Source organism: Oncorhynchus nerka, linkage group LG19, assembly GCF_034236695.1.
Source record: "Oncorhynchus nerka isolate Pitt River linkage group LG19, Oner_Uvic_2.0, whole genome shotgun sequence".
Taxonomy (NCBI): domain Eukaryota; kingdom Metazoa; phylum Chordata; class Actinopteri; order Salmoniformes; family Salmonidae; genus Oncorhynchus; species Oncorhynchus nerka.
This window is the reverse complement of record NC_088414.1, coordinates 43,305,634-43,320,254: the sequence shown is the minus strand read 5'-3', so window position 1 is coordinate 43,320,254 and position 14,621 is coordinate 43,305,634. Positions and strand designations below refer to the sequence as shown.

General features: G+C 47.4%; 1 protein-coding gene across 1 annotated transcript in view; it reads right to left on the bottom strand.

The window, feature by feature from the left end:
* Positions 1–14,621, bottom strand: part of frem2a (FRAS1 related extracellular matrix 2a) — a 323,263-nt gene that overhangs the window by 141,315 nt on the left and 167,327 nt on the right. Inside the window, 2 exon segments of the mRNA XM_065005059.1 lie at positions 8,887–9,138; positions 9,917–10,042. Of these exon segments, the coding sequence (XP_064861131.1) occupies positions 8,887–9,138; positions 9,917–10,042 (378 nt within the window).

Sequence of the window (14,621 nt, the reverse complement as noted above, 5' to 3'; positions counted from 1 at the left end):
GGGTACAGGGCTTGGGTAAATGCTGAATGCTGAATGCTGAATGGTGGTTTGAGGGTACAGGGCTTGGGTAAATGCTGAATGCTGAATGGTGGTTTGAGGGTACAGGGCTTGGGTAAATGCTGAATGCTGAATGGTGGTTTGAGGGTACAGGGCTTGGGTAAATGCTGAATGCTGAATGGGGGTTTGAGTGTACAGGGCTTGGGTAAATGCTGAATGCTGAATGGTGGTTTGAAGGTACAGGGCTTGGCTAAATGCTGAATGCTGAATGGTGGTTTGAGGGTACAGGGCTTGGGTAAATGCTGAATGCTGAATGCTGAATGCTGAATGGTGGTTTGAGGGTACAGGGCTTGGGTAAATGCTGAATGGTGGTTTGAGTGTACAGGGCTTGGGTAAATGCTGAATGGTGGTTTGAGGGTACAGGGCTTGGGTAAATGCTGAATGCTGAATGGTGGTTTGAGGGTACAGGGCTTGGGTAAATGCTGAATGCTGAATGGTGGATTGAGGGTACAGGGCTTGGGTAAATGCTGAATGCTGAATGGTGGATTGAGGGTACAGGGCTTGGGTAAATGCTGAATGCTGAATGCTGAATGGTGGTTTGAGGGTACAGGGCTTGGGTAAATGCTGAATGCTGAATGGTGGTTTGAGGGTACAGGGCTTGGGTAAATGCTGAATGCTGAATGGGGGTTTGAGTGTACAGGGCTTGGGTAAATGCTGAATGCTGAATGGTGGTTTGAAGGTACAGGGCTTGGGTAAATGCTGAATGCTGAATGGTGGTTTGAGGGTACAGGGCTTGGGTAAATGCTGAATGCTGAATGCTGAATGCTGAATGGTGGTTTGAGGGTACAGGGCTTGGGTAAATGCTGAATGGTGGTTTGAGTGTACAGGGCTTGGGTAAATGCTGAATGGTGGTTTGAGGGTACAGGGCTTGGGTAAATGCTGAATGGTGGTTTGAGGATACAGGGCTTGGGTAAATGCTGAATGGTGGTTTGAGGGTACAGGGCTTAGGTAAATGCTGAATGGGGGTTTGAGTGTACAGGGCTTGGGTAAATGCTGAATGCTGAATGGTGGTTTGAAGGTACAGGGCTTGGGTAAATGCTGAATGATGAATGGTGGTTTGAGGGTACAGGGCTTGGGTAAATGCTGAATGGTGGTTTGAGTGTACAGGGCTTGGGTAAATGCTGAATGCTGAATGCTGAATGGTGGTTTGAGGGTACAGGGCTTGGGTAAATGCTGAATGCTGAATGCTGAATGGTGGTTTGAGGGTACAGGGCTTGGGTAAATGCTGAATGCTGAATGGTGGTTTGAGGGTACAGGGCTTGGGTAAATGCTGAATGCTGAATGCTGAATGGTGGTTTGAGGGTACAGGGCTTGGGTAAATGCTGAATGCTGAATGGGGGTTTGAGTGTACAGGGCTTGGGTAAATGCTGAATGCTGAATGGTGGTTTGAAGGTACAGGGCTTGGGTAAATGCTGAATGCTGAATGGTGGTTTGAGGGTACAGGGCTTGGGTAAATGCTGAATGCTGAATGCTGAATGCTGAATGGTGGTTTGAGGGTACAGGGCTTGGGTAAATGCTGAATGGTGGTTTGAGTGTACAGGGCTTGGGTAAATGCTGAATGGTGGTTTGAGGGTACAGGGCTTGGGTAAATGCTGAATGCTGAATGGTGGTTTGAGGGTACAGGGCTTGGGTAAATGCTGAATGCTGAATGGTGGATTGAGGGTACAGGGCTTGGGTAAATGCTGAATGCTGAATGGTGGATTGAGGGTACAGGGCTTGGGTAAATGCTGAATGCTGAATGCTGAATGGTGGTTTGAGGGTACAGGGCTTGGGTAAATGCTGAATGCTGAATGGTGGTTTGAGGGTACAGGGCTTGGGTAAATGCTGAATGCTGAATGCTGAATGGTGGTTTGAGGGTACAGGGCTTGGGTAAATGCTGAATGCTGAATGGGGTTTGAGGTACAGGGCTTGGGTAAATGCTGAATGCTGAATGGTGGTTTGAAGGTACAGGGCTTGGCTAAATGCTGAATGCTGAATGGTGGTTTGAGGGTACAGGGCTTGGGTAAATGCTGAATGCTGAATGCTGAATGGTGGTTTGAGGGTACAGGGCTTGGGTAAATGCTGAATGGTGGTTTGAGTGTACAGGGCTTGGGTAAATGCTGAATGGTGGTTTGAGGGTACAGGGCTTGGGTAAATGCTGAATGCTGAATGGTGGTTTGAGGGTACAGGGCTTGGGTAAATGCTGAATGCTGAATGGTGGATTGAGGGTACAGGGCTTGGGTAAATGCTGAATGCTGAATGGTGGATTGAGGGTACAGGGCTTGGGTAAATGCTGAATGCTGAATGCTGAATGGTGGTTTGAGGGTACAGGGCTTGGGTAAATGCTGAATGCTGAATGGTGGTTTGAGGGTACAGGGCTTGGGTAAATGCTGAATGCTGAATGCTGAATGGTGGTTTGAGGGTACAGGGCTTGGGTAAATGCTGAATGCTGAATGGGGGTTTGAGTGTACAGGGCTTGGGTAAATGCTGAATGCTGAATGGTGGTTTTAAGGTACAGGGCTTGGGTAAATGCTGAATGCTGAATGGTGGTTTGAGGGTACAGGGCTTGGGTAAATGCTGAATGCTGAATGCTGAATGCTGAATGGTGGTTTGAGGGTACAGGGCTTGGGTAAATGCTGAATGGTGGTTTGAGTGTACAGGGCTTGGGTAAATGCTGAATGGTGGTTTGAGGGTACAGGGCTTGGGTAAATGCTGAATGCTGAATGGTGGTTTGAGGGTACAGGGCTTGGGTAAATGCTGAATGCTGAATGGTGGATTGAGGGTACAGGGCTTGGGTAAATGCTGAATGCTGAATGGTGGATTGAGGGTACAGGGCTTGGGTAAATGCTGAATGCTGAATGCTGAATGGTGGTTTGAGGGTACAGGGCTTGGGTAAATGCTGAATGCTGAATGGTGGTTTGAGGGTACAGGGCTTGGGTAAATGCTGAATGCTGAATGCTGAATGGTGGTTTTAAGGTACAGGGCTTGGGTAAATGCTGAATGCTGAATGGTGGTTTGAGGGTACAGGGCTTGGGTAAATGCTGAATGCTGAATGCTGAATGCTGAATGGTGGTTTGAGGGTACAGGGCTTGGGTAAATGCTGAATGGTGGTTTGAGTGTACAGGGCTTGGGTAAATGCTGAATGGTGGTTTGAGGGTACAGGGCTTGGGTAAATGCTGAATGCTGAATGGTGGTTTGAGGGTACAGGGCTTGGGTAAATGCTGAATGCTGAATGGTGGATTGAGGGTACAGGGCTTGGGTAAATGCTGAATGCTGAATGGTGGATTGAGGGTACAGGGCTTGGGTAAATGCTGAATGCTGAATGCTGAATGGTGGTTTGAGGGTACAGGGCTTGGGTAAATGCTGAATGCTGAATGGTGGTTTGAGGGTACAGGGCTTGGGTAAATGCTGAATGCTGAATGCTGAATGGTGGTTTGAGGGTACAGGGCTTGGGTAAATGCTGAATGGGGAATGGTGGTTTGAGGGTACAGGGCTTGGGTAAATGCTGAATGCTGAATGGTGGTTTGAGGGTACAGGGCTTGGGTAAATGCTGAATGCGGAATGGTGGTTTGAGGGTACAGGGCTTGGATAAATGCTGAATGGTGGATTGAGGGTACAGGGCTTGGGTAAATGCTGAATGGTGGTTTGAGTGTACAGGGCTTGGGTAAATGCTGAATGGTGGTTTGAGTGTATAGGGCTTGGGTAAATGCTGAATGGTGGTTTGAGGGTACAGGGCTTGGGTAAATGCTGAATGGTGGTTTGAGGGTACAGAGCTTGGGTAAATGCTGAAAGCTGAATGGTGGTTTGAGGGTACAGGGCTTGGGTAAATGCTGAATGGTGGTTTGAGGGTACAGGGCTTGGCTAAATGCTGAATGGTGGTTTGAGTGTACAGGGCTTGGCTAAATGCTGAATGGTGGTTTGAGTGTACAGGGCTTGGGTAAATGCTGAATGCTGAATGGTGGTTTGAGGGTACAGGGCTTGGGTAAATGCTGAATGGTGGTTTGGGGGTACAGGGCTTGGCTAAATGCTGAATGGTGGTTTGAGTGTACAGGGCTTGGCTAAATGCTGAATGGTGGTTTGAGTGTACAGGGCTTGGGTAAATGCTGAATGCTGAATGCTGAATGGTGGATTGAGGGTGAAGGTTGGGTTGTATTCACTACCAACGGAAGCAAACAGACCGTAAAAGGACGGATTGCCTGACCTTGTTGAATATGAAACGCTTATTTTCATTTTCCATTGCCGTTCTGCTATATTTTGCTATTGTGTGCACTAATGACTAGGACCCTGAGTCGGAGTGAGTGGTAAAGTTGTATTGCTGATAGTGTCTGTGACAGGCAACTGCCTTGGTGGAAATGGAATGACACGGATGAGTGTTTTGTGAAAACGGAAAGCCAATAGAATTTAATCTGAAATTGTTAGACACATGTTTACACTAGGTGTTTCTCAATATGTTTACCACACTGGGTGTCTCTCAATATGAATACACTGGGTGTTTCTCAATATGAATACACTGGGTGTTTCTCCTGGTAGTGCCTCCATAATCTGGACACTACACTGACAGACACAGCAAACCTTCTTGCCACAGCTCGCATTGATGTGCCATCTTGGATGAGCTGCACTACCTGAGCCACTTGTGTGGGTTGTAGATTCCGTCTCATGCTACCACTAGAGTGAAAGCCAGGAAGCATAGGAACTGAGAAGTGGGCAGGAGACAATATGTTTACTACACTGGGTGTTTCTCAATATGATTAATACACTGGGTGTTTCTCAATATGATTAATACACTGGTTGTTTCTCAATATGTTTACACTGGGTGTTTCTCAATATGTTTACTTCACTGGGTGTTTCTCAATATGTTTACACTGGGTGTTTCTCAATATGTTTACTACACTGGGTGTTTCTCAATATGTTTACTACACTGGGTGTTCCTCAATATGTTTACTACACTGGGTGTTTCTCAATATGTTTACACTGGGTGTTTCTCAATATGTTTACTACACTGGGTGTTTCTCAATATGTTTAATACACTAGGTGTTTCTCAATATGTTTACTACACTGGGTGTTTCTCAATAAGTTTACACTGGGTGTTTCTCAATCAGATTACTATTATACAGTGGGTGTTTCTCAATCAGATCACAATTATACAGTGGGTGTTTCTCAATCATATTACTATTATACAGTGGGTGTTTCTCAATCAGATCACTATTATACAGTGGGTGTTTCTCAATATGCAGATTGTTACACAGTGGGTGTTTCTCAATCAGATCACTATTATACAGTGGGTGTTTCTCAATATGCAGATTGTTACACAGTGGGTGTTTCTCAATCAGAACACTATTATACACTGGGTGTTTCTCAATATGTTTACTACACTGGGTGTTTCTCAATATGCTTACCACAGTGGGTGTTACTTTGACCGTTACTAAAATTACTAAATTACTTATTAAAAGTGTTTAGCTCCAGATGATCAAGTAAACTATCTAGCTGACAAACAAAATACACTGCTCAAAAAAATAAAGGGAACACTTAAACAACACAATGCAACTCCAAGTCAATCACACTTCTGTGAAATCAGACTGTCCACTTAGGAAGCAACACTGATTGACAATAAATTTCACATGCTGTTGTGTTGTGCAAATGGAATAGACAACAGGTGGAAATTATAGGCAATTAGCAAGACACCCCCAATAAATGAGTGGTTCTGCAGGTTCTGGTGACCATAGACCACTTCTCAGTTCCTATGCTTCCTGGCTTATGTTTTGGTCACTTTTGAATGCTGGCGGTGCTTTCACTCTAGTGGTAGCATGAGACGGAATCTACAACCCACACAAGTGGCTCAGGTAGTGCAGCTCATCCAGGATGGCACATCAATGCGAGCTGTGGCAAGAAGGTTTGCTGTGTCTGTCAGTGTAGTGTCCAGATTATGGAGGCGCTACCAGGAGACAGGCCAGTACATCAGGAGATGTGGAGGAGGCCGTAGGAGGGCAACAATCCAGCAGCAGGACCGCTACCTCCGCCTTTGTGCAAGGAGGAGCAGGAGGAGCACTGCCAGAGCCCTGCAAAATGACCTCCAGCAGGCCACAAATATGCATGTGTCTGCTCAAACTGTAAGAAACAGACTCCATGAGGGTGGTATGAGGGCCCGACGTCCACAGGTGGGGGTTGTGCTTACTGCCCAACACCCTGCTGGAAGTTTGGCATTTGCCAAAGAACACCAAGATTAGCAAATTCGCCACTGGCGCCCTGTGCTCTTCACAGATGAAAGCAGGTTCACACTGAGCACGTGACAGACGTGACAGAGTCTGGAGACGCCTTGGAGAACGTTCTGCTGCCTGCAACATCCTCCAGCATGACCGGTTTGGCAGTGGGTCAGTCAGTTCCTGCAAGAGGAAGGCATTGATGCTATGGACTGGCCCGCCCGTTCCCCAGACCTGAATCCAATTGAGCACATCTGGGACATTATGTCTCGCTCCATCCACCCACGCCACGTTGCTCCACAGACTGTCCAGGAGTTGGCGGATGCTTTAGTCCAGGTCTGGGAGGAGATGCCCAGTTGTTGTCGGAAGGTCATACAGGCACGTGGATGCCACACACACTACTGAGCCTCATTTTTACTTGTTTTAAGGACATTACTTCAAAGTTGGATCAGCCTGTAGTGTGGTTTTCCACTTTCATTTTGAGTGTGACTCCAAATCCAGACCTCCATGGGTTGATACATTTGATTTCCACTGATAATATTTGTGTGATTTTGTTGTCAGCACATTCAACTATGTAAAGAAAAAAGTATTTAATAAGAATATTTCATTCATTCAGATCTAGGATGTGTTATTTTAGTGTTCCCTTTATTCTTTTGAGCAGTGTATATATCATAACTATTGAGTTAACTGTCTAAAATTACCCAAATAATCTGCAGTTTAGCATTTGCTTTGCTCAACCATGAGTAGCATGTTTAAGTTATTTGTATAACTTCATGAGCTACGATGTCTTTCCTGCAAGCATTTTATGGAAGAGACGGTATAAAATGTTGCAGGCGCTCGTTAGCATTTAGCTAGCATCCAGTATTTGAATTTTACATTGTCGGGGCAAAACGGTTCTGTTACAGTCTAATGCTATGTAAATGATTGAGTTGAAAAGTATTAAATGTACTGTATGTTATTGAGTGGATAAACACTGTTGTTTACATAAGTCACACGTAGGAACTGACTAGAATCTGTTCTTGTTTGTACAATGCTTTAAAGAAGTGGAGCCAAGTCCCGCCATCTCTCGTGTAACCTTGCCTCCTCCTAGGAGGGACAAGCAGTTCTTTGTGTTGAAGGCCTTGTCTCCTCCTAGGAGGGTCAAGCAGTTCTTTGTGTTGAAGGCCTTGCCTCCTCCTAGGAGGGACAAGCAGTTCTTTGTGTAGAAGACATTGCCTCCCCCTAGGAGGGACAAGCAGTTCTTTGTGTAGAAGACCCTCCTGCCTCAGTTCTTTGTGTTGAAGGCCTAGGAGGGACAAGCAGTTCTTTGTGTAGAAGACCTTGCCTCCTCCTAGGAAGGACAAGCAGTTCTTTGTGTAGAGGCCTTGCCTCCTGGGACAAGCAGTTCCCTTGCCTTCCTAGGAGGGACAAGCAGTTCTTTGTGTAGAAGACATTGCCTCCTCCTAGGAGGGACAAGCAGTTCTTTGTGTAGAAGACATTGCCTCCTCCTAGGAGGGACAAGCAGTTCTTTGTGTTGAAGGCCTTGCCTCCTCCTAGGAGGGACAAGCAGTTCTTTGTGTTGAAGGCCTTGCCTCCTCCTAGGAGGGACAAGCAGTTCTTTGTGTTGAAGGCCTTGCCTCCTCCTAGGAGGGACAAGCAGTTCTTTGTGTTGAAGGCCTTGCCTCCTCCTAGTTCTTTGTGTTGAAGGCCTTGCCTCCTCCTAGGAGGGACAAGCAGTTCTTTGTGTTGAAGGCCTTGCCTCCTCCTAGGAGGGACAAGCAGTTCTTTGTGTTGAAGGCCTAGAACAAGAGTTCAAGGCCTTGCCTCCCCTAGGAGGGACAAGCAGTTCTTTGTGTAGAAGACCTTGCCTCCTCCTAGGAGGGACAAGCAGTTCTTTGTGTAGAAGACCTTGCCTCCTCCTAGGAAGGACAAGCAGTTCTTTGTGTAGAAGGCCTTGCCTCCCCCTTAGGAGGGACAAGCAGTTCTTTGTGTAGAAGACATTGCCTCCTCCTAGGAGGGACAAGCAGTTCTTTGTGTAGAAGACATTGCCTCCCCCTAGGAGGGACAAGCAGTTCTTTGTGTAGAAGACATTGCCTCCCCCTAGGAGGGACAAGCAGTTCTTTGTGTAGAAGACATTGCCTCCCCCTAGGAGGGACAAGCAGTTATTTGTGTAGAAGACCTTGCCTCCTCCTAGGAGGGTCAAGCAGTTCTTTGTGTTGAAGGCCTTGCCTCCTCCTAGGAAGGTCTAGCAGTTCTTTGTGTAGAAGACCTTGCCTCCCCTAAATATAATAGCTAAATATAATTCACAAATATCTGTGAAACGTTGGCGTTTGATTCATGTAGCCGTCTTGTTTCATCTGTATGGGGCAAAGGTAGCGCAGTAGTGTGAGTGCTTCTCAAATGTAACATTTTATGAGTTCTCCACACTGCTGTCCTCACAAAATGTACTCAAGAGAATGTCCTTTCGAAAACAAACTCTGAGCATGAGAGTGTGGAGCACAGTAATAATCAGATTGAGAAACAACCAATGCCTTTGTCTTTAGTGTGCTCCCTCCCTCCCTCCCTCCCTCCCTCCCTCCCTCCCTCCCTCCCTCCCTCCCTCACTCCCTCACTCACTCACTCACTCACTCACTCACTCACTCACTCACTCACTCACTCACTCCCTTTATCTTACCATCATCTTGGTCTGGATATATGTTGACTTTAGTGGTGGCGTAGTGTGCACCGAGGCACCCTCCGATGGGCAGGGACAGCGTTACGTTGAAGCTCTCCTCCACCTCGTACAGGGAGTCGTTGATGATGACCACGCCACACTGTTTCTCCGTCTCTCCCTTGTCGAAGCGCAGGATGCTGGCGTGCTCCTCTGGCCTGGAAATATAGTCAGTGTAGGACAGGACTGTAGAGGGGACGGTACCAGTGGCTGAACCTGAGGGAGGAGGAGAGAGGGGTGAGAGAAGGAGAGGTACTGTACCCTGCTGAGAAGAGACAGATGAGAGAGGGGTGAGAGAAGGAGAGGAGAGAGGGGTGAGAGAAGGAGAGGTACTGTACTCTGCTGAGAAGAGACAGATGAGGGAAGGAGAGGAGAGAGGGGTGAGAGAAGGAGAGGAGAGAGGGGTGAGAGAAGGAGAGGTACTGTACTCTGCTGAGAAGAGACAGATGAGGGAAGGAGAGGAGAGAGGCATGAGAGAAGGAGAAGAGAAAGGGATGAGGGAAAGAGATGAGAAATGGATGAGAAGGAGAGGAAAGAGGGATGAGAGGAGGAGATGAGAGAGAGAGATCGAGGGAGAGGTACTGTACTCTGCTGAGAAGAGACAAATGAGGGAAGGAGAGGAGAGAGGCATGAGAGAAGGAGAATAGAAAGGGATGAGAGAAGTAGATGAGAAATGGATGAGAAGGAGAGGAAATAGGGATGAGAGGAGGAGATGAGAGAGAGAGATCGAGGGAGAGGTACTGTACCCTGCTGAGAAGAGAAATGAAGGAATGAGAGGAGAGAGGCATGAGAGAAGGAGAAGAGAAAGGGATGAGAGAAGGAGATGAGAAATGGATGAGAAGGAGAGGAAAGAGGGATGAGAGGAGGAGATGAGAGAGAGAGATCGAGTGAGAGGTACTGTACCCTGCTGAGAAGAGACAAATGAGAGAAGGAGAGGAGAGAGGCATGAGAGAAGGAGAGGCGAGAGAGAGAGATCGCGGGAGAGGTACTGTACCCTGCTGAGTATAGCAGATCACCATGAGTTCCTGGCTGATGTCTCCACTCCTGTGGACAGGTACCAGCATCTCTCCAACATCCTCCTTTATCCAGTAACTGGACTGAGGGATGAACACTGTGGACTCTGTAGGAGAGGAGAGAAGGAGTAGAGGAGAGGAGGATCAGGGAGGATAGGAGGGGGAGTGGAGGAGAGAGAGGAAGGGGAGCAGAGGAGAGGAGGGGAGAGGGAGGGAGGAGAGGAGGATCGGGGAGGATAGGAGGGGGAGTGGAGGATAGAGAGGAAGGGGAGCAGAGGAGAGGAGGGGATAAGGAGAGAATGAGGAGAGGGAGGGAGGAGAGGAGGATCGGGGAGGATAGGAGGGGGAGTGGAGGAGAGAGAGGAAGGGGAGCAGAGGAGAGGAGGGGATAAGGAGAGAATGAGGAGAGGGAGGGAGGAGAGGAGGATCGGGAGGATAGGAGGGGGAGTGGAGGATAGAGAGAAAGGGGAGCAGAGGAGAGGAGGGGATAAGGAGAGAATGAGGAGAGGGAGGGAGGAGAGGAGGATCGGGAGGATAGGAGGGGGAGTGGAGGAGAGGGAGGAGGGGAGCAGAGGAGAGGATGAGAAGAGGAGAGGAGAGGATAGGAAGGGAAGGAGGGAGGGAGGGGATAGGAGGGGGAGTGGAGGAGGAGAGGAGAGGAGAGGAGAGGAGAAAGGGGAGGATGGGAGGGGGAGTGGAGGAGAGGGAGGAGGGGAGCAGAGGAGAGGAGGGGATGAGAAGAGGAGAGGAAGAGGATAAGGAGAGGGAGGGAGGACGGGAGGGGGATGGGAGAGTGTTAATCACATGTCAGATCAAACTGAAGCATGGCACAATAACTTGTCTGCATATGAAATGCACCTTCCCTTTTCTTTCCTACACTGAAGAACAAGTCAGTTTGACATCCATTTCAACATACTGGGAAGTCACAGTAACCTCACAGTCTCTCTCTCGCTCGCTCTGTCTGTCTGTCTGTGTCTGTCTATCTGTCTGTCTGTCTGTCTCTGTCTCTCTCTCTCTCTGTCTCTCTCTCTGTCTCTCTCTCTCTCTCTCTCTCTCTCTCTCTCTCTCTCTCTCTCTCTGTCTCTCTCTGTCTCTCTCCGTCTCTCTCTCGGTCTCTCTCTGTCTCTCTCACTCTGTCTGTATCCTGCTCTCTCTCGGTCAGAGAAGAGTAAGTGATTAAGAAAGAGAGTTAGAGCCAGTGGAAGTACCATCTATCAAACGCTAGAACTCAGCGAAGAGAGAAGTTGATGGTGTCTGTGAAGTGACAGTTATTTTTTCCTCTAGACGCTTAGGGACTAATAATAAGACACGAACAGACCGGACTGGACCTTCTCTACATCCCTGATACCGCAGTCTGTGTGTGTGTTTTCTAGGCCAAAGATGACAGACAGACAGACAGACAGACAGACAGACAGACAGACAGACAGACAGACAGACAGACAGACAGACAGACAGACAGACAGACAGACAGACAGACAGACAGACAGACAGACAGACAGAGATGATCGATGGAGAGAGAAAGATAGAAAGAGAGAGTAAGAGAGGGAGAGCGAGAGAGAAAGACAGAACCAGTAACGAAGATAGAGATAATGAAGTACAGTGATAGAGATAACGCAGAACAGTGATAGAGATAATGAAGATACAGTGATAGAGATCATGAAGATACAGTGATAGAGATAATGAAGATACAGTGATAGAGATAATGAAGATACAGCGATAGAGATAATGAAGAACAGTGATAGAGATAATGAAGAACAGTGATAGAGATAATGAAGAACAGCGATAGAGATAATGAAGATACAGTGATAGAGATAATGAAGAACCGCGATAGAGACAATGAAGCTACAGCGATAGAGATAATGAAGATACCGTGATAGAGATAATGAAGATACAGTGATAGAGATAATGAAGTTACAGTGATGCAGTTACAGTGATGAAGATACAGTGATGAAAATACAGTGATGAAGTTACAGTGATGAAGATAGTGATGAAGATACAGTGATGAAGATACAGTGATAGAGATAATTAAGTTACAGTGATGAAGATACAGTGATGAAGATACAGTGATAGAGATAATGAAGATACAGTGATGAAGATACAGTGATGAAGATACAGTGATAGAGATAATGAAGATACGGTGATGAAGGTACAGTGATGAAGATACAGTGATGAAAATACAGTGATGAAGATACAGTGAAGAACAGTTATATAGATAATGAAGATACAGTGATATAGATAATGAAGTTCCAGTGATAGAGATAATGAAGTTACATCGATAGAGACAATGAAGATACAGTGATGAAGATACAGCGATAGAGATAATGAAGCTACAGTGATATAGATAATGAAGATACAGTTATCTAGATAATGAAGACCAGTGAGAGAGATCATGAAGACCAGTGAGAGAGATCATGAAGACCAGTGATAGAGATAATTATCAGCCGCAAAGTGGTAAGCCACACAGGCTCACAGAACCAGGAAGCCGAGTGCGGAAGCGCGTAGCATGTAAAAACAGTCTGTCCTCGGTTGAAACACTCATTAACGAGTTCCAAGCTGTCTCTGGAAGCAGCGTTAGCCGGGAGCTTCATGAAATGGGTTTCCATGGCCGAGCAGTGGCACACTAGCCTAAGATCACCATGCGCAATGCCAAGCATCGGCTGGAGTGGTGTAAAGTTCGCCGCCAATGAACTGAGGAGCAATGGAAATGCATTCTCTGGAGTGATGAATCACGCTTCACCATTTGGCAGTCCGACAAACAAATCTGGGTTTGGCAATTGCCAGAAGAACGCTACCTGTCCGAATGCATAGTGCCAACTATGTAATGTTTGAAGGATGAGGAATAAGGATCTGGGGATGTTTTTCATGGTTCGGGCTAAGATGTCCTTTCACTTAGTTTCAGTGAAATGCTACAGCATACAATGGCATTCTAGACAATTCTGTGCTACCAACTTTGTGGCTACAGTTTGGGAAAAGCCCTTTCCTGTTTCAGCATGAAAAGCCCTTTCCTGTTTCAGCATGAAAAGCCCTTTCCTGTTTCAGCATGAAAAGCCCTTTCCTGTTTCAGCATGACAATGCCCACGTGCACAAAGCAAAGTCCATACAGAAATTATCACGCCCTGACCTTAGAGATCCTTTTAATTCTCTATTTGGTTAGGTCAGGGTGTGACTAGGGTGAGCAATCTATGTTTTCGATTTCTTCGTTGGCCGGGTATGGTACCCAATCAGAGGCATCTGTCTATAGTTGTCTCTAATTGGGGATCATACTTAGACAGCTTTTTCCCACCTGTTGTTTGTGGGATCTTGTGTTGATACTGTGCTGTTTAGCCCAACTAAACTTTACGTTTCGGTTGTATTTTTTTGTTTTGTCAGTGTTCATTGAATAAAGTAAGAAGTACGCCTGCCACGCTGCACCTTGGTCCGATCCTTCCATCGACGAGCGTAACAGAAATGGTTTGTCGAACATGACTGGCATCATCGAACACCTTTGGGATGAATTGGAATGCCGACTGTGAGCCAGGCCTAACTGCCCAACATCACTATTTTTGTCAGATTTTTTTATTTGACCTTTATTTAACTAGGCAAGTCAGTTAAGAACAAATTCTTATTTTCAATGACGGCCTAGGAACAATGGGTTAACTGCCTGTTCAGGGCAGAACGACAGATTTGTACCTTGTCAGCTTGGGAATTTGAACTTGCAACCTTCCGGTTACTAGTCCAACGCTCTAACCACTAGGCTACCCTGCCGCCTCTACACTCTAACCACTAGGCTACCCTGCCGCCCCTACACTCTAACCACTAGGCTACCTGCCTCAACTACACTCTAACCACTAGGCTACCCTGCCACCCCTACACTCTAACCACTAGGCTACCTGCCGCCTCTACACTCTAACCACTAGGCTACCCTGCCACATCTACACTCTAACCACTAGGCTACCCTGCCACCCCTACACTCTAACCACTAGGCTACCTGCCGCCTCTACACTCTAACCACTAGGCTACCCTGCCGCCTCTACACTCTAACCACTAGGCTACCCTGCCGCCTCTACACTCTAAACACTAGGCTACCCTGCCACCTCTACACTCTAACCACTAGGCTACCCTGCCGCCCCTACACTCTAAACACTAGGCTACCCTGCCACCTCTACACTCTAACCACCAGGCTACCCTGCCGCCCCTACACTCTAACCACTAGGCTACCTGCCGCCTCTACACTCTAACCACTAGGCTACCCTGCCACCCCTACACTCTAACCACTAGGCTACCCTGCCGCCCCTACACTCTAACCACTAGGCTACCTGCCGCCTCTACACTCTAACCACTAGGCTACCTGCCGCCTCTACACTCTAACCACTAGGCTACCCTGCCGCCCCTACACTCTAACCACTAGGCTACCTGCCGCCTCTACACTCTAACCACTAGGCTACCCTGCCGCCCCTACACTCTAACCACTAGGCTACCCTGCAACCTCTACACTCTAACCACTAGGCTACCTGCCGCCTCTACACTCTAACCACTAGACTACCCTGCCGCCCCTACACTCTAACCACTAGACTACCCTACCACCTCTACACTCTAACCACTAGACTACCCTGCCACCTCTACACTCTAACCACTAGACTACCCTGCCGCCCCTACACTCTAACCACTAGACTACCCTGCCGCCCCTACACTCTAACCACTAGACTA